Raw genomic sequence first — 18620 nt, 5'->3', positions numbered from 1 at the left:
TTACCACAGATTCTATGAGGGTTTTAGGGTTATCAATAAGTGGCTCAGTCTAATGAATGGATGTGCTCTGATCTAAATCGTTCCTCTGGCTGTTTATGCAGGATTGTTGACCTGCTGGAAGGAAAATCTCCACCCCAGCCTCAAGTCTTTCACAACATCCCCACATCAACTCTGACCAGTTTTGATGTGACTACCAAAAATAACGACGCTGCCACCAATATGTGTCACTTTGGTGATAGAAAGTGACTGATGCACATTGTCTGTTTGGTGACCTTTCATGCAGGTCGGCAAATTTTAATCTGCTCTCTTTTACTGCGAGGTATCAAAGCAAAGGGAGGTAAATCTAAGAGCAAGCCAAACCTTTTAGATTTTTATTTACAAAAAACAAAAAGAATTGAATACCATGTCTAATTATTAACTTCACTTTACATTTATGCAATGCTTTGTTTACGTTACAAACAAAAGGTGAAACAATTGAAAGTGCAAGTCACTGTAGACTGGAACACATCCCACTAATGGCGAGTTTTCTCTTCTTCAGCCTTTATGTAAAAGGAAAAGAGTAAAGTGGTGTTTTTGTTTTAAAGCTCCATAAATAGGTTGACTGGGATACAAACTTTTTTTATAAGAAATTCCTTGCTTGCACACAGAAACATTTCTATTAACCTCTCGAGGAGAACAAGATGGTGTTTATTACCTTTATCAAAGAACGAGGTAAAGTGTTTAAATAGATTATCTGAAACCTTTGTTGTTATTCTTGGAACTGGATGACAAAAGAAATCAATCTCATGGCTGATTGTTAATCTAATCATTAACAATTACTCTTTTCTTAATATTAACATTATCAGTGACTGACAGCTATGTGAGATAACAGCACAGGTGCTGGTTTTCTTTTCATGATCTCTCATGCGGGCATTTAAAATTAGAACAAAAGATGGCTTTGTAAAGTGGCAGTGGGAGGAAGGTTGTGAAATTTTATCTGCCAATAAATGAGGGGTTGGTCTTCTATAAATACTGATGTGAAGCCTGGAGGAGAAACATCACACAGGATGGCTCCAAGACCTGCTGCTCTGCTCTCAGTGAGCTTTCTCCTCCTGCTGCTGCCACATGAAGCGATCGCAAACCAAGGTACGCTGGTGAGAATGTATTTAGCCCATAGAGGTATGAGATATGCTATGCATCAGTGTCAATTCCTGTGCAGGTTTGACCTCCCTTCCGATCAGGCTGACTGTGGAGAATGACCTCTCCAACACGGCTCCCGAGTCGTTTTCCAGCTCCGTGGTGGAAGGGGGTGTTCTGTTCGGAGCTCTGACGAGACTCCAGGAGACTCAGCCGGACTTCAAGTAAGACCCCAGATGAAATCCTCCCACCACCAAGTGGTCTTTTCATCTTGGAAACCCGGCATTTATTTAAAGCCGTGACCCATTTCTGCTTGTAATAACCGGCCCTCGCCTTCCTGTGTCGGCAGGTTCACGGTGAAGGTGGATCCAAACTTTGGCTTGTTTCTAGAGAGCGTGAACGGAGTGGCTGGAGATGAAAACGAGCAGACCTACTGGGAGATCCTTACTGAAAACTCTGGAGAGTACACCAGACTGGATGTGGGTGAGTTTCCTCCCTGGAGACTCAGCAAAAACAGATCCGAGGGGGATCTAATGAGCTTTAATGAATCAGGAGGATAGCTTGTTCTTTTACTTATTGTTAATTGTGCTGTGCAGAGAAATAATCCAAAACTGTTGGGAAAAGCAGTTTTCCTAAGCCGTTTCAGTGAAATTATACATGTTGTTGAAATAAAAAACTTCTCCTGTGCTGTTGTAGAAAGAAAAAAAATGTGTCTGGAAACAAACAGATAACATCCTCATCTTCTGTCTGCTTTCACAGGAATCGGCTGCTACACTCCTAAAGCAGACGAGCATATCGTCCTGAAGTTCAGAACCTGGAAATCCACCACAGAGGAGTGATTTGCCGTAACTCATCTGGATCACATGCAGCGGAGAAGAAGCAATCTATCATCCACTAGCCATCATGATTGGGTCTAGATTAAAATATTGCTTCCATTTCTCTTTGTGCAATGTGAGATAACAAAAGCAACAGCAACACCTAGTGGTGTCTAGCAGAAAAGTCATTCTTTAAAGGAAAATATCCAAACTGTGTGCAGGAAAATATAAAGATATGAGAAAATATTAAACAAATTTGCTGAATTTTATCTAGAATGAATTTATGAAAGTGTCATCAGCAAAAGGAAAATGGCAATAAACTTTCCACACAAATGATTTAATTGATGTAAATAAATATACTTTACAAATATAATTCCAAAAATGTTTTTCACAATGAATTATTAAAAAGCACACAACATTGTAGTAACCATGAAGACCATTTTTTAAACAAGGTTTACAATAGACATCTGACTGCAGATCTGCCTTTTGTAACAAGATTAGTGTTTTAGCTCCTTGTAGGACAGATGGACTGAGAGGCGGAGCAGCGGAGTACACAAGCAAACACACATCTTATAGTTGTAATCCTCTGGTATCAACCTAATTCTAAGAAAGTAAAGGAAAAATGCTGAAAACATCTGTTCATATTTTCTTATTTTACCGACGTGTCCGTGGAACTGGATGAAGACTTTCACTTCGTTGTCTGACGTCAGGATTAGCCTGCAGTTGCTAAAAATACACATACCAAAAAAAAAGAGCATGAACGTTTATCAAAGAAATAATGCAGCACATTCAGATCTAATTGTGCAGAGAAAACAGACTGACTGTATCAAGCGTTCCTCACCACATGATAAGGAGCAGTCACAAATACACGGGACGCACTGCGTGAAGAACCGCTTCCAGCCCGTCTCCTTCTTCTTACAGTTGTTCATCAGCGAGCAGCCCAGTTTGGGAGGGCCGAAGTAGCTCTTATTCTCACAGGTGGAGTCACAGGTGCCGTTCAGTTCGCTCTCCCTGACTTCAATGCTCCCGCGCTGACACATCCCTAGCAGGCGGACGGGATCTCAGCAGGACTGTTTGGTTGAAGACTTTTCTGATTTACGCCACCGTATTTTATCGTTTACTCACTGAGACAGACGGGTTTCGGGGTCCAGAGGCCATTGGACTGGCATGACCTGGTGGGGGTTCCCAGCAGGATGAAGCCAGAGCGACAAGCGTACCTCACCACAGAGCCCACCCACCAGTCGTTACCGTAAACCACTCCGTTATAGTCCGCATCAGGCCTGCCGCAGTTCACTGACACGTGAAGAGAACCAAAATGAAGACAGTATGCCATGATTTATTTATTTTTTTATTTTTTTATGGAGAATGAAAGAGTCGACACTGACTGACCTCTGCAGAGAGACTTGTAGCCGAGCCAGCAGCAGCTGGAGTCGCCACAAGGGTCTTTCCTGAGCTCCTGGTGACGGGCCTTACACCCTCCTAAACACAGCGGCGCTGACCCGGACCAGTAGGTGTCATCCATGAGGTCCGGCTGGGGAATCCATTCTGTCTCACCTGTAGTAAAAACATTTTGCATCTGCTAATCTGAGCACAATGTATACACAGTTATCTGTGAGAATAATTCACCAAGAATATTTTTGATCAAATAAACTGAGGAAAATCTTATTTTATAACCAAGTTAGAACATTAAGAAGCTCATAAGAAGATGGGTTTTGTGTTCCAGAGATGAAGGATTTTTGGTGTAAAATGTGTGCATAAACCCCAGACAAAGAGCAAAAGAGCATCATTATTTATGGTGAATAAAATCCTGTATCAGCATGGACTGAAAGGCCATTCAGGAAGGAAGAAGCCATTACTTTAACAGGGACATAACAAGCCGGATTACAGTTTGTAAATGCACTTGGGACCAGTACCTTAACCTTTGGAGATGTGTAAGCGAGCTGAAATGTTTGTCCAGATTGTTCATCGTTACTTTTGGAGAAACAGGCTTGAATACCAGAGACAGAAAAACCCAGCTGTGAAGTACGGCGGTAGTAGCATCCTGTGGTTTGGGTGGTGCATTTCATGAAATCCTCATGATACCATCTCCTCATGGTATCATGAGGAAACAACTTTATGAAAATATATTGATGCAATATATCAAGACAACAATGAGGAAGTTAAGCTTGACAGGACAGTGGCCATACTGTAATTATGCAAAATCATGCAAAATTAATTAAAAAGTGGCCAATGACAATGTTTTGGAGTGGCCATCAGAAAGCTTTAATGTCAGGTTCACAGAGAATTTGTGGTCAGAACTGTAAAAATGTGTCAGTATGGTGGCCTACAAACCTTTAAAATCTATGTATTTATAGTCAATCCTAAAATACTATGTTGCTTTAAAAACTGGTTACTTTTTATGAGAATTTAAGATCTACTCCTGCACATAACATGAGTGACAAATAGATTTTTTTATAGTTAGAAGAAGAAGAAGGAAAAAAAGAGAGAGCAGACACCTTACCGCTAACTTCCAGCTCTCCAATCCACTCGGGCGCCTGAGAAATCCCTTTATGGAAGGACCAAAGCAGGAATAACGAGAGCACATTCAACAACATGGAGCCCATCTTCTGATTCCATTACTCGCTGTAGAAAACTCGCAGATAAATGGGAGAACTGGCCAGTAAAATCATCCTAAAAGAAGCACAAAACAATGTAAGAGTAAAGGAACGATAGTAGAGCTGCGTTCACTACAGAACGAGGAAGTTAAGTCATAAGCCAGGCTCTGAGTGCTTCTTAATCTTCTACACACGGCTAATGCTGTGTCCTCTATTGAGGTGGGACTGGATCTAATGGCAAAGTTTTGATTCACCTGACTGAACTTTACTCCGTCTGGAAAAAGTAAGACGACGAAAAGGGCAGAATAGTCAGAAAGTGAACGTAAAGGATAAAACTTAACAACCTCAACTGGATATCGCAGTCATTCCTTTATTCGTTTTGTGAGCAAATTAAATTAGTTTTGTCTTCTAAATGACGAACCAATCAGATTTGTCTTCATTTCATAAATCATGTGCACAGAGTATTTTTATTAAAACTAGTAAAACTTATTTAGTCATGAAAATTAAAAACATCACAAAAAGGCTGTAATAAACATATACTTAATATTATCATAATGCAGACATAGAAATTCCTGATAATGTTGCATGTAACATTAATACTTTATCGTAGCAGCAAAAGGTTATTGATTAATTTTGAAAAATCTAACCGGGAATTAAAGCACAGAATAGAAATGAAACTACATTTGGGGGAAAAAAATCAAATGTAACTATTAACAAAAACACTTGCAGCACAATTTAAGTACCCATCAGTCCACTTAAATGTATTTGAAGTATTTTTTCAAAGAGTTGTCCTATTGGTAAAATTAGTTTGTTCACACAACTGAGTGATAAAAATCAGTGATAAAACTGGTCTTGTTATACTTTTAAACCTTTAAAGCTGCAGTGTTTATTAACAGTCAGAAGGGGGCAGTGCAATAAAGGACCAGGGGAATCGTTGCCTTAAAAATTCATATTTACACCAATCAAATCCTGAATGACTGGTGTAAGCTCTGCAGCAAGATTCAATATAAACTCCAATTACATCCAGCTCAGGTAAATCACAAAATATTATAAAGTAGAGATAGATTTAGTAATCCTGCAATGCTAATTAGGAAAACAACTGTTTTCTGATGATTGTGTCACACTTCCAGAAGATTTACCAGAATTAAACATCAACTCAGCTGAAAACAATAGAAAGAAACTACATTCATGTTAGCAAGAGCATGTTTTTGAGAACAAATAGAAACAAACACAATAAAAAAAAAGGTCTTTATTCAAACTGACCAAACATCAAGTATTTTCTCATGACTCAAAGTATGTGAGTCAAAACCAAGCTTGGTTTCCTCTCTTTACTTCAGTGATTTAGCTTTAAAGGCTGTGGTTTATATGTCAGAGCAAAGTCTTGATATATTACTGAATAAATAAAAATTGTCTAATTACCGGTAAAAATGATCTTCGATAACGAATGCGTCACATGATACGGTTTGAGTTGCCTCAAACAGGCGTTCAGTTATCCCGTTTTAGAACCAGTGGTCAGTCCACCTGCATGCCTTGCTGCTGGGCAGCACCCTGGAGCTGCAGTATGACCGAGTCCTCGTCCCCCGTTAGGACGTACAGCATGTCCTCCACCTGACCGCCTTCTTCCGTTCTCGTCGGGGTTTCCTCAGTCCTCTGCTCCTCCAGCAGAACCCCTGTGAGCTGCACCTGCACCTGTGATGCAGCAGCAGCAGCAGCAGCTGCCTGTGCTGCAGGGTCGTCCTCCAGCTCCTGACCGTCATCCTCCGCCGACTTCTTCTGCTTTTCCCTCATCAGCTGCTCCGTCAGCTCCACGCTCTCGTAGCGAATCAGCTGCAGTCGCATGAAGCCGTCCTCGTGCTCTTTGTACCTGATGAGTTGATTAGAGCTAATCAGAAAACCACAACTGTATCCACAAAACACTATTTAATACAACTGTGTTAATCATTTATCCTGAAAGGTTATTATGATTTTCATTAATGATGTTAAAAACCAAACTGGCATTCTTAGGAATGTTATTTTTTACTAGATTCTTCACTGTTTCACAAAAGCATCAATAAACATCAGAAATTTTGATGTATTTCGTATCGCTCTCGTCTACTTTTAAATTAATTGTATCTAAAGTCTAAAGCATTATTTGGTTCAATAAGAAAATCACAAGTTTGGACTTTAAAAAAATTGATGGTCAGCCTCTCTCCATCAAATCTAACTTTGGGGGATTTTATAAACATGAACAGACAAAATATTTTGACTCCGAATGAGTTTATTGTAAAAAGCTTAAGCTGCTTGACAACCATACAACCTTTTGCTTCTGATTCACAATTTTCAACTATTTTGTGTTTTTCTATCGCATAAAATCCTAACACAACAAACGAGTCAAAATGTGAAAACGTTCAAAGGGGATAAATACTTCCAAAGCAATGGTGATCTCCTTAAACTGGACACATACCTGAACCTGGGGTGTCCTGACGGCCATTTGAACTGATGCTTTTTGTGGAGATGCACTGTCAGGCTGTTGCCTCTGGTGAAACATTGGCCGCACACGTGACATTTGTAGCGAGCTGTAAAAGTCCCCTGATTACGGTAAAACAAAAGCGAAGAATTTTACTTGACTTTTCAGGTGGGAAAGCTGAAATCCGCTCCTGCCGTTTCATCGGCGCTCACCTCGTGCTCCTTCTGGTGGTGAATCTTCATGGTGCCGGGTGTACGAGACGTGAAGCCACACCCGGGAACGTCGCAGCGGAACGCCGGATCGATGCTGTGGGTGTCCAGGTGTTTACGCAGGTCGATCAGATTCTTACAGCTACAAAACGCAAACAGGAGAAAGCTCTGAAACCCCGTTCATGAGGACGATCACGGGTTGCACGGTCGCAGCTGGAGAAGACAACGCACCTGTATTCACAATACTCGCAGCTGTACGGCTTCTCGTTGCTGTGGCGGAACTTGATGTGGCTGCGCAGCGACGAGGGCGACGGGCACGTCATGTCGCACAGAGGGCATTTGTAGTGGCTCACTGTTGAAACATATGAAACCCCATCTAGCGTTTCTTCGCTCTCAAAACAAGATCATTCAGATGAACGAGTGCCTGAAGCTCCAACTGTTGAGGTAGAAACTGACCGTGGGTTCTCATGTGGTCTCTGAGGAGTCGCTCTGTTGCAAAACGTTTGGAGCAGTGAGAACACTGGAACCTCTGACCTGCACGACACACACACACACACACACACACACACAAACACACCCGGCACCAATTCAATGCAAGCCCAAGAATGTTTTAACAATGTACTTTGACATTACTCTGACTGGCTCTACCTTCCATGGCGTTCTGTCGAATGATGTGGTCGAAGAACTTGGTGTTGTTTGCGTACATCCCGCCGCAGCCTGGACACGCCACCACCTTCTCCTGTGTGTGGCTGCGCAGGTGCTCCCGCAGCTTGGGGCGACCTTTAGCGGTAGCTTCGCAGTCTGGAAAAATAACGAGGCGGGCAAAACGGGAGTGAAGCAATCAGCAACACACGCCTCTGTATTTCACTCTGATAAATAAATACCTTTCCATCCACAGCGTATGGGGAACTCCCATTCACCTGTCGGTATTTCTATGGACAGGGTATGCATTTCGACGTGACGGTAGAACCACTCCGGGTTTTCGTACGGAGCTTGCTGTAGCAGATGTGGACAGAAGAAAGAAGCCAACATGTATTTACGTATATGTATCAATAAAATTCAACATGCAATGGCGCAATACAATAAAAAAGGAAAGTTTTGTCGTTAAAGCCCGCACTTGAATTTGATTGACAAGCTTTGGAATGGCTTTAAGAATAGGCTGATTATTGTTGAGGCAATCCAGTGTGGATGAAATAAAACAGTTCTGGAAGGAAAAGTGAAACAAAATGACTCCACAGAGAGATAAAAGACTTATTGCCCTTATTCAAAAGTACCTGAAGGGAGTCCTTACACTCTGATGCCACATCCCGTTATCCCCCCTTCAGTCAGGCTGGTTTTATATAGCATTTTTCACTAAACTAATTAAGTTATGCTGTGAAATCAACTTCTTGTAATTTACTCCGTTTAAGTGTGTTATTAAAATGTATTTGATGATCTGGGGAACTTAAGTGTGACAAGTGAAAGAAAAATAAATCTTCAAATGACTGAATACGCATAAGATAGATGGATGGACCGGAACTTATAATCTTGGATAGGTGGTGGAAGATGAATCCTCAACTCTAACCAAGCAGATGGCCAGTGAATGAACGTGTTTAAATATAGAGTGGCTGAAGGAAAACGGATAAGATTCAATCTTGAATCCTGTGGATGTCGTAAAATCCCAGAAGCCTTTGCAGTCCACTCCTCTTAGCTGCATTCAACTTAATCTCAAACCCAATCTGCTAATAAGGTTAAAAAGATCCAGGATGCGATTTAGTTCCTAACCCTAACCCTACCCTTCCTACCTCACACTCTTCCCAAAGACAGACAAAATTGTCCGGGATGTCAGGGATGATGTTGCGGTTGTGGTAGGCGATGGAGCAGCTGCCCAGTTCTGGTTGTGCGTCCAGGGCCTGCTGCCCCAGCTGCTTCAGCTTCGTGTGGTAGCAGTGGAACAGGAGGTGGCGCCGCAGCTCCTCAGGGCCATCCACCGAGCAGAAGCCACAGTCTCTCCAGAGACAGTTTCTCTCCCCTGCACAACAAAATATATATATCAATATATATATATATTTTGCTTCACAGCTTTAAAGAGTTGGAAACAAGCCCCTCTGAACTGAACCCACCTTCTGCCTCCTCCTCTTCCTCAGTGAGATGAGCTTCAGCGTGCTTGCAGAAGTTTTCCATCTGGCTGAACGATTCTCCACACGAAGCCCACTCACACTCCACCTTTAGGGGTTTCTTCTGTGCGCGTTTGTTCGGTGCCATCGCTATATAAACCGGAGCTGGCTCTAATATTGTTTTCGTCTCGCTTGCATGTGTTTCTAAGTGACCACCATTATTACCCTGTCATCTGGGAGCTAGCTGTCACAGAGGAAAGCAAGTCTGAGACATTCAGCACTGCGCAGTCCACCCGGGACAGAACCCACGGGTGAATATGACACGGTAAAGAACAGCTTGTTAGAGGTGTTCATTCATTTGACTGTAAACTGCTCCGAGGACAGAGCTGAAGTTGATGATCGGGCTGCAGACACTTTCCCGCGGAGCTCCAGCAACAGCCGGAAACAGCTCCGTTGTAAAGAGGAAATAGATAGAGTGCAACAAAATGTTTCGGGTGAAACAAAATATGGGTCAATATTATCGGGTGCCATTTGCTATTCATGTCTACGATGGATTGGGCCCACCGAAAACGAAAACAACAACAACAACAACAACAACAACAAAAAACAAAAAAAACAAAACAGTTCTGACTTTAATCTCAGAATTCTGAGATTAAAGTCAGATTTTGTTTTCTTTTTTCCAGTGGCCCTAATCCTCTTGCGTACATGTCTATGGTTTGGTACATGTTTATTTATTTCGAACATGATAGAAGTATAAAATCACACATATTTTTGTACCACAATAACTTTCACAAGAAGTAAGAAACTCATGAACTTCAACCTCATAAACTCATACCATATTTTCAGATGGACCCTCATTATTAGATAATAAAAATAAACATAGGTGGATTAATTTTCTATTTTATCTGGGTTTACATATACATCCATACCCACACACACTCATATGCGTTAGCCTCAATTTACATACATTTGTGCTAACTCATCCATCTTGTGAAAATGACCTTATATTTCCTTTTAAATCGTATTAAATTTTGACTTTGTTTTAACTCCTCATTTAACTTCTGTAATTTTACACCATGAATTGCTAAACAAAAGCTCTTTCTTTTGTATATTATAAATCCTTAAGTTTGAGTAAAATATTTAAAAAAATATGTTCTTTATGTGCTTTATTGCCTTAAACACAATTTGAGCAATGTTAAATTCCACCAGATCTTCAAATTTAAGAAATCTAGACTTTGTGGGCTCGTGATCATCCCACAAACCCATTATTTAAAAATGGGTTTCCTTTAAAAAAAGGAAAGGAACAATTTAAACCTACATAATGTAAGCTAGATTTATTTTAAATCGAGCTTACATTATACTTGTGCTCTACAACATTTAAGGTAAGCATGAAATATTTTTGCTCAATATAGTTGCTATTAAATATTACAAGTGAAAAAGAATAACTTAGAACATCATTCACTACACACAGGATGACAAATTAGAAACATTTATTTCTGTTAGTTTTGATGACCATAGTTTACACCAGAAGTCCAGTTTCTCATAAAATTGGAATATTACATAAAATACTGTATGGAAATGTTGACCTACTAAGTAGTATCTGCATGTATTATATAGTAAATGTCCACTTCAATTGGTGTTGCCTTCCCATCCCTCCCTCAAGGATGCAGTTGTATCTTTTGCTTGTCCAGTTTTTCATATATAAACATAATTATAACATTCATATAAGAACAACCAGCTTCTTTATTAGCAGTTTTATTTTACCTCTGCTAGATATATGAATTTTGTTGCAGAATAGTTTGTTTTGTGAAATTTCTGTTAATTAATGGTATATTAATTATTTACTTGTGCTATAATCAGATCATCTGCTAAAAACATATGTATTTTCATAATGACTCATGCCATGCAAATATAATCAATATTTGGATTAATCTTCCACTTATAATCAAGGGGAAATCAAGAGTTCACCCAAAATGTCTCAGACTCTTCTTACTTTAGATCTCTGTTTAATCAGCTTATGTTTCTTTTAATATATATATATACATACAGTAGGTTAACTACAACAAAAACAGTATTCTTGTGTGCTGCAGCATATTTTGAATGGATAAAATAAACACATTCCAAATAATAAAGAAAGCCCATCTCTAAAAATAATTTCAAAATTTTTTTATTTCAGATTTCTTCACTCAATTCCAAAAATTAAACAGTGCCTTAGTTGAAATTACATTCTCAAGTGCCAGTCAACTTTATAACTTTCCTCCATAAAGTTTTACTTTCAGAACAATCGCATCACTATCATCACAGTTAATGCATTCTAATATGCCTTCTGTTTACCTCGGCCCAACCGGTATTTTCATTATAGTGTCACTTCCTTATATGTAACTGCATTTGTTCACATTAACAACTCCGTCTGAAACGGTTCAGAACAAAATAGAAAAACAAAACAAAACAAAAAACAAGCATTAACGTCCAATTCACAATGTATGGGTAACTGCGATGAAGAATTTTCCTCCTCTACGTTTGTATTAACAGCAGACCCACTATGATGCATAGTGGACATACATGTTGGAAAATTTGGTCATAATTGCTCACAAGTTTAGGTGAAGAAAGTTGACACCTCGTTGCACATTTTTTTCTCTTAAAAAAAAGAAAAAGTACAAATATATACTCTCCAGATTTTTTGCAATAAATTAAGCAACCAGTTGTATTTCCTGTTGGGATTCATTCCTGCTGTTGATAGCTTCTAACTTAGCGTTTCGGCTTTCCTGCAGGTGGAAAAATGACAGGCACAAGCCTGCAAGGTATTTCCACAAGGTGAGTTTTTCTCAGTTTTAACAGAGAGGTGTCTAGACGTCATAGAAGAGACGCACCAGATGATAACGAATCCCAAAAGCCAGTGCGCTGCCCATCACCTGAGGAGAAGACAGAATTCAAAATTAGTTCAAAACTGTTTTACTCTGAAAGTTTCCCAGCTACATCGCCATTCACATTTTGTCATATTTTATTGGGGCACAAAAAATAATATAAGCGCATTGAAAGGAATTTATAGCTTTATTTGCTTATTTAAAAAATATTAAAAATATTGAAAAGTGTGGCATGCACCTACACATAGCAGGGAAAAAAAGTCATTTTTGATGGCTATTCACAGTTGCTCTATCCAATCTGACTGAGCTTCAGTCACTTCTTAGGAAATAGTAATTGCAGTGAAAAGTTGTTCTACGAAATAATCACTCAAATTTAAAAACAAATGCAGAGAACGACACTTCAGATTTTTATATGTAAGGGTATAAAGAAAATTTGCAGAATTATTTTAGAATTATGCACTACTTTGTGTTAATCTATCGCAGAAAATCTGGATACAATACAAAATACACAAAATGTGGAACGGTTAAACAGAAATGAAAACTGTTGCAAGCCTCCACCTGTATGATGAGCATGATGACTGTTAGGTTTCTCTCGTGGATTTGCCCGAAGAATTTCAGTACGAGGTTTATTAAAGTCATGTTGTTGCACTCGATGAAGTCTCCATCTCCGTCCTGGCCTCGCCGCACCTCCAGCACCCTTAATAACTCTGCCACCTGTCGATACAATAAATGACATTTGAACACAATTCAGAAGCTGCCACTGCCTCGCCTTCAGGTGCATGTCTGACTACATGAGTAAATGTCAGTACATGCAGGTAATCAGATCTCTGGATTGCACTCCATGTTTCTGATTAAACTAAATCCAGCCATGCATTACATTCAAATAATACGCTGTCGCTACTTTCAAGCAGTCTGTGTTTGGAGGGTAAAAACAACAACTACTGTTCAAGTATTTGAGTGGCCCATCTCCTTGAGCAGTAGGAAATGACAGCAGAGGATCTAGCTGTTGTTAGGAGATTTAAATGTAAGTTAAGTTTTACCTGCAGAATGAGTAATCCCAGTTGGGAGAGATCTTTCTTTTTAAATTTAGAGTAGCTCATTCCCAGTTTTCCAGTGTCTGGATCCAGCCTTTCATTGAAAAAAGGAGCAGTTAGAAAAAAACAAATGTCACCATGTACAAAACTATCATTGAGTCAAGAGATTTCACCATGTCAAAATGTTTTTGGATCAAAACATAACTTAAGCAAAAAGAAAAAAAAGAGGACAAAGCAATGTTGTGTTCACACATGATAGACATAAGAAAAAAAAGTAAAAAAATAAATAAATAAAAATACTTAGCTACTTCATGGCCAGCAGTGAGTTGAACTAATTTGGGTCCAAGTAATTTATTTGAATTTATTTAAATTGACAAAGATACAAATTTAACAACAATGATTTTTAAATTATTAAAGATCTATTAGATAAAATTATAGTGCATTTTCACATTATGTGCAATGTGTTCAGAATAATTTGAAGTAGTCTGTCAAGCTTTGTCTTTAAGACAAAGGCAAAATTCAAGCAAATGCTTGACAACCAAAGAGTATTTTACAGCACCCCACTGTTGATGAATATGTGTTAAAAGTCTTAAAATAAATTCAGCTTTGATTGCAATAGCATGACTAATGCTGCACATTTTCTGTGTTGATAATTATAATTTTGTTTATAACTATGAACGGTGTTGTATACATGGGACAGAGACAAGTTGTCTTTTCTGACAAATTGGAAAAAAAATAAAATAAAAAAATAGTTAAAACAACTAAACCTTTTCAGCATTTATTTTTGTCTTGAGTTAGGTCCACCTGATTTGTTAATGATTAATACGTCTGCGTTATGTGCCAAAAAATGGTCAATAACAAGGACAAGAGAAAGTTAGAAGAAAATGTCTATTGAAGAAAATAAAACTTAAATTCACTTTCATGCAAACTAGCATAGAATAACAAAGCATTAAGGTGTCTCCAATAAGGTAAGGTAAGGTAATTTTATTTATATAGCACATTTTCAGCAACAAGGCAATTCAAAGTGCTTTACATGAATTAACAGGAAATACAAACAAATAACAAACCAAAGGAAAGAGCACAAAAAAGAGGAAAGGACACATTAGGGCAAAAGGCAACATTTAGACAAAACAAAGGGCAAAACAAAGACATGAGTGAAGGCGGTGGCGTCAAAGGGCCATGAAACCACGTTGCTCAGCCTCCCGGCAAAGTCCGATAGAGGTGTTGTTATCGAGGAATGTCCTTGGGAGCGCTCAGGTCCACAGTTTCATGGATACAGGAAGACAAACATGCCCAGAAGACAAAACTTATATTGGATTAATGACGAGTGATTTACCTGGGGAGCCTGTGTCTGGGACAGGGGATGATGTGGAAAAGCTGAGGTAACGAGTAGATGAAGTTGACCACTTGAGGAATGAAGAACAGCAGCATGGTCTTACTGAAGTGTCCCAGGATGCCAACAACAGCGAAGGTCATCCCGGCAAAGTAGCAGAAAGTGTCTCCCACAAACACAGACGAGGGATACCTGCGTCAACGCAGGTTTCGGTAAGCTAGGTGCCAGTTTGCATTGTCGAACACAGAAAATAGTGTTTTGCGTTTAACTCACCAGTTGTGGTAAAAAAGTGCTAATGTGGTGAAGAAGAAAGGGATCATGAAGTAGAGAGAGAAGACGTGGTCATCCCGGTAATCCCCTGTTTTTATAAAAGCACAGCAGAGAAAAAGAAAACATGCTGAGATACTTGCAGGATGCAGATATTATGTCATAGAAGACTGTAGCATATGCAAAAACAAAAAAATCCTATAAAGCAACTCAGCCATTTCTAAAGCATGCTTGTTTTCTAAAATGTGTTAAACATCAAACATATGAGACGAATAAAAAAGAAAAAGGATCTACAGGCACTAACCACTGAGCTCCAGCAGGTTAAAGACGATGATGGAACCAGATATAAACAGGGCTTGACCCGATTCGATGCCGTTGATGCCTGCTAAGATGTTGATGGCATTTGTGCAGAACACTGCAAGCATCCCCATGTAGACGTAATAGAGGATACCTGCAGGACATGGAAAGACAATTGTTAGTTGTCCTTTTGGTAATATGTTTTAGGAACAAAAAATTGAATTACTACACCTCTATAAAGCAGAAAACAAGCAATGACTGCAAACGTAATTATACCTTCTAAACTTTAGAACACTTTGACATATTTTATTGGATGGGTCTCAAAACAAAGCAAAACAAAAAACAGAACCGTGTCACAAAATGAGAGTATTCAACAAGGAAGTCTATATTTCAATATAGTTTTTTTTTTTTTTTTTTTAGAATGAGTTACATAATTGATTCCAGAGAAATCTTGGGATTCCCCAGGTTCAAGCCAACAATGTTGTAATCAACTTACCCAGATCTAAATGCATCCCAAGCAGTGCTCTGAAGGGCTTGGGCACCACTATGACAGTATTTCCAAAGTTTGTGAAGTAGACCATGAGCAGCGGCAGAGAAGCCATGGTAGGAAGGAGGAGCTTGTGCCTCCAACGCAGGTTCAGCACGTCATCAGCAAAGCCCAAAAAGATCATGCAGCAGATGGCGAGAAGGGCACCAATCAGCTGCACAAACTGCTCAACCAAAACACATGGAGAGAAACAAAACCGATCGGCAGCTGAGACAAATAAACTTTGCTGACCAAATCTCTACAACATCCACTGAAGCTGGTCTTCTACCAATTGGTTGATTGGGAGTGGTGCCATTTTTTTGGTGGCAAAATCATGTTTTTCTGCCCAACCACCAAAACAAAAATCTGGCTGGAAGGTCAACTAGAACTGTGTTTCTCCAGCTTTAGAGCAACAAACTCCAGGTAGGTTTGGTGCAGCACAAAAAATGATTTGATTTCCTTGGTCATTTTAGCCCCCAGAACTAACTCCTATAGAAAACTTGTACTGTGAGATGAAAATAAGATCATTGTCACTTCAAGCCTCTTGTAATACAATACAAAAAAGAAAAAGGGCTGTTCCACGACCAAAAGTTTGTAGTACAGGAATACCGAATACTGGACCGATTCTTGCCGAATAAATATATTCAAATTAAAAGATAGATTGGTAACACTTTATTTGAAGGGGTGTGCATAAGACTGACATAAACATGACATAACACCTGTCATGAACATAAAGAAGTCTTTATGAATGTTTGATAGTTGTCATGAAGTGTCATTTGGTAAATAATGACACTTTTAATGCAAAGTTGCTCTAAAAGTTGCATTGAAAAGTCCATTAAAAATGCCAACTTTGCATTAAATTATCATAATTTACAAAATCATGCAAAGTTGGCACTTTTAATGGACTTTTAAAAGTGCTGGACAATATGGCTGAAAAAATGATCACAATATTAGAGTTTCATATCAGTCAATATCAACGACTGTTGAAAGCGATAATTATTGATTAGGTTTTTGTTTTAAATATCTGAAGTACTACCAAACTGGTGGCATGAACTCCCGTTTGAGCCACAGTTTTCCATCCATGCCATTGTTTACTCTAAAGCAGCTGTGGGGCAAAGTGGCAAAACCTGAAACTGCTGCTGTAACTGCCAGTTACTCAACTGGTTGTTGCTAGGTAACCAAAGTTGGGGGCAGGGGGTCTTGAAACTGCTCATTACCCAGCAGATTGTTGCTGGGCAACCAAAGGGTGACTGAGTTAGATGATGCGACCAACTTTCCTTCGCCTACATCTCCCAGAATGCTGTGGGGTTCTGGAACATATCAGATACATTATCTCTTGATATTGATCAAGATATTTATTGTTACTGCTTTACTGTTCAGTCCTATTTCAAAGTTGTTTGTTTTGTTATTAAGAGTGCTCAAAAAAGTTGCCCACGTCTCTATGGGTTTCTCAGACACATGCTTACCAACCTCGTCATGTGGGAAGCCCGTGCACTGATCGCCCACAAAGCAGCTGAGGAAAGGCACTGGGATGAAGCAGAAGAGGATGATGAGGAAAACTGTACCGCTGATTACTCCTTGAGACTCTGGGCTGCAAAGGTAAGAAGAGAAAGTGAGGTCCGGAGGTAACGCCACAGTGAATTAAGACTCAGCGTAGACGTTTCAGACTCACACTTTGTCTTTGTTTGTCTTGTTTAGGTCCATCCCGTAGAGTCTGGCTGAGATGAAATGATCTTTGAAGGCAGGGATGAGTTTGAGTGTGGCCATGCAGCCCAGAGCTGACATGAAACAGCTGATGACCAGCGGCAGGACGGGAACAGGTGACATATTTTCAGCCGTTCTTATCAATCTCACACATCAAATCGCGTCTCTACAGCAGCTAATCTCACAGTGAATCCTTCTACACGACTGACGAGGAAGCACCGGATGTTTTCACTGAAGTATCATCACGCTACGCTGTCATTTTTAACCAGAAAGCCACTTAGTGATTATGTCGCTAAGATAAAAAAAAATAAAAACGCCATAAGTTACATTTGAAGCTCATATCATCTTTGATAAAGAGGCATTGAAATAGCAAGCTGGAAACTGCCTCTCTGAACTCCACGTCTGTTAACTGCTCAACCATTAAGTTTCGAACTTCACCAGACACTATTTCCGTTGAAACTTTTCAAAATAAAATTTTTGAGTCTGGTTTTAGCCGTTTAGTTGGAATCACAAAGAAACTATAGTTAATTCATTTATGTTGTTTTATTAAACGCCTTAGTTGAATATATTATACTTTTTAGGACATGTTTTTTTTAAAGATTTTGACACATTCTTGTTTCTCTCAAGAAACATATTTTATTTTTATTTATAACTTCCTAAAAATGATAACACTGAATGTGTCTTGACTAACACGGAAATGTCATTTTCTTCTTCGCGTGATTCGTCTGAGAGAATAATAAAAGGATGCCACCTCTTGGCAAAAAGTTGAAATAAAATTATGTTTACATTTCGTCAAATAAATAGAAATGGCTATTTTTCCCCAAATCCCTTTTGGCATTATTATTATTATTATTATTATTATTATTATTATTATTATTATTATTATTATTATTATTATTATAATAAACAAAAAGTAGGCCTTTATTTTAGGAAGCTTGGGATTAGTACGCTAATTAACATGGAATTCACCTGAAATTTTCAGAAATAAGTTAATTAATAAACAAATGTAAAAGCAAATAAATAATACCTAACAAATAAATAATAATACCTAACAAATAAACAAAAAAAAACAAACAAAACAAACAAAAGTCACAATAATTTGCTAATGTAATAAAATACAGAAGAACTTTTTTTATGCAGATACACAGGTATTAGCATAAGTAATAACAGGTTAGATGTTCTGATAGAAAGCCTGAAGATATGACATGTGGAAGACTCTTTTTAGGCTAATAATAAATTATTCCATTGTTAAAAACTTTTTATAGTTGTAAATAATTATAAAGAGTTATTATATTATATTATATTATATTATATTATAT

At 38.8% G+C, this 18620-nt stretch overlaps 3 protein-coding genes across 3 annotated transcripts; all 3 read right to left on the bottom strand.

Annotated features, from left to right (window-relative positions):
* Positions 1–2267: 2267 nt before the first annotated feature.
* Positions 2268–4771, bottom strand: LOC103145673 (CUB and sushi domain-containing protein 1). The gene is made up of 5 exons (XM_016676982.1): positions 4432–4771; positions 3321–3485; positions 3057–3224; positions 2773–2973; positions 2268–2657 (listed from the first exon to the last, which is right to left on the bottom strand). Exons 1-5 carry the CDS (start codon positions 4532–4534, stop codon positions 2644–2646), a joined length of 651 nt encoding a protein of 216 aa, XP_016532468.1. The 5' UTR covers positions 4535–4771; the 3' UTR covers positions 2268–2643.
* A 987-nt stretch (positions 4772–5758) lies between these two features.
* hinfp (histone H4 transcription factor) lies at positions 5759–9761 on the bottom strand. Its single transcript, XM_007563207.2, has 9 exons — positions 9283–9761; positions 8965–9191; positions 8065–8176; positions 7829–7981; positions 7637–7714; positions 7412–7532; positions 7184–7322; positions 6969–7093; positions 5759–6389 (listed from the first exon to the last, which is right to left on the bottom strand). The coding sequence occupies exons 1-9, from the start codon at positions 9422–9424 to the stop codon at positions 6038–6040; spliced, it is 1449 nt and encodes a 482-aa protein (XP_007563269.1). The 5' UTR covers positions 9425–9761; the 3' UTR covers positions 5759–6037.
* Positions 9762–11427: 1666 nt separating this feature from the next.
* Positions 11428–18132, bottom strand: dpagt1 (dolichyl-phosphate (UDP-N-acetylglucosamine) N-acetylglucosaminephosphotransferase 1 (GlcNAc-1-P transferase)). The gene is made up of 9 exons (XM_007563205.2): positions 17270–18132; positions 17068–17188; positions 15568–15781; positions 15079–15225; positions 14781–14865; positions 14511–14699; positions 13181–13268; positions 12699–12854; positions 11428–12188 (listed from the first exon to the last, which is right to left on the bottom strand). Exons 1-9 carry the CDS (start codon positions 17422–17424, stop codon positions 12123–12125), a joined length of 1221 nt encoding a protein of 406 aa, XP_007563267.1. The 5' UTR covers positions 17425–18132; the 3' UTR covers positions 11428–12122.
* Positions 18133–18620: the final 488 nt, after the last annotated feature.

Source organism: Poecilia formosa, unplaced genomic scaffold, assembly GCF_000485575.1.
Source record: "Poecilia formosa unplaced genomic scaffold, Poecilia_formosa-5.1.2 Scaffold145, whole genome shotgun sequence".
NCBI lineage: Eukaryota > Metazoa > Chordata > Actinopteri > Cyprinodontiformes > Poeciliidae > Poecilia > Poecilia formosa.
This window is presented reverse-complemented; position numbering and strand designations above follow the sequence as displayed.

Excerpts from the sequence above, each read along its gene's own strand:
- LOC103145673 (XM_016676982.1), bottom strand. The coding sequence starts at position 4,534 with ATGGGCTCCATGTTGTTGAATGTGCTCTCGTTATTCCTGCTTTGGTCC. Across the intron at positions 3,486-4,431 it reads TGGAGAGCTGGAAGTTAGCG|GTGAGACAGAATGGATTCCC; the intron begins GTAAGGTGTCTG and ends TTTTTACTACAG. Across the intron at positions 3,225-3,320 it reads CTACAAGTCTCTCTGCAGAG|TGAACTGCGGCAGGCCTGAT; the intron begins GTCAGTCAGTGT and ends TTCACGTGTCAG.
- hinfp (XM_007563207.2), bottom strand. The coding sequence starts at position 9,424 with ATGGCACCGAACAAACGCGCACAGAAGAAACCCCTAAAGGTGGAGTGT. Across the intron at positions 8,177-8,964 it reads GTCTTTGGGAAGAGTGTGAG|CAAGCTCCGTACGAAAACCC; the intron begins GTAGGAAGGGTA and ends CATCTGCTACAG. Across the intron at positions 7,715-7,828 it reads TCGACAGAACGCCATGGAAG|GTCAGAGGTTCCAGTGTTCT; the intron begins GTAGAGCCAGTC and ends TGTGTCGTGCAG.
- dpagt1 (XM_007563205.2), bottom strand. The coding sequence starts at position 17,424 with ATGTCACCTGTTCCCGTCCTGCCGCTGGTCATCAGCTGTTTCATGTCA. Across the intron at positions 15,782-17,067 it reads CGGGCTTCCCACATGACGAG|TTTGTGCAGCTGATTGGTGC; the intron begins GTTGGTAAGCAT and ends TTGGTTGAGCAG. Across the intron at positions 12,189-12,698 it reads TCATCATGCTCATCATACAG|GTGATGGGCAGCGCACTGGC; the intron begins GTGGAGGCTTGC and ends TCTTCTCCTCAG.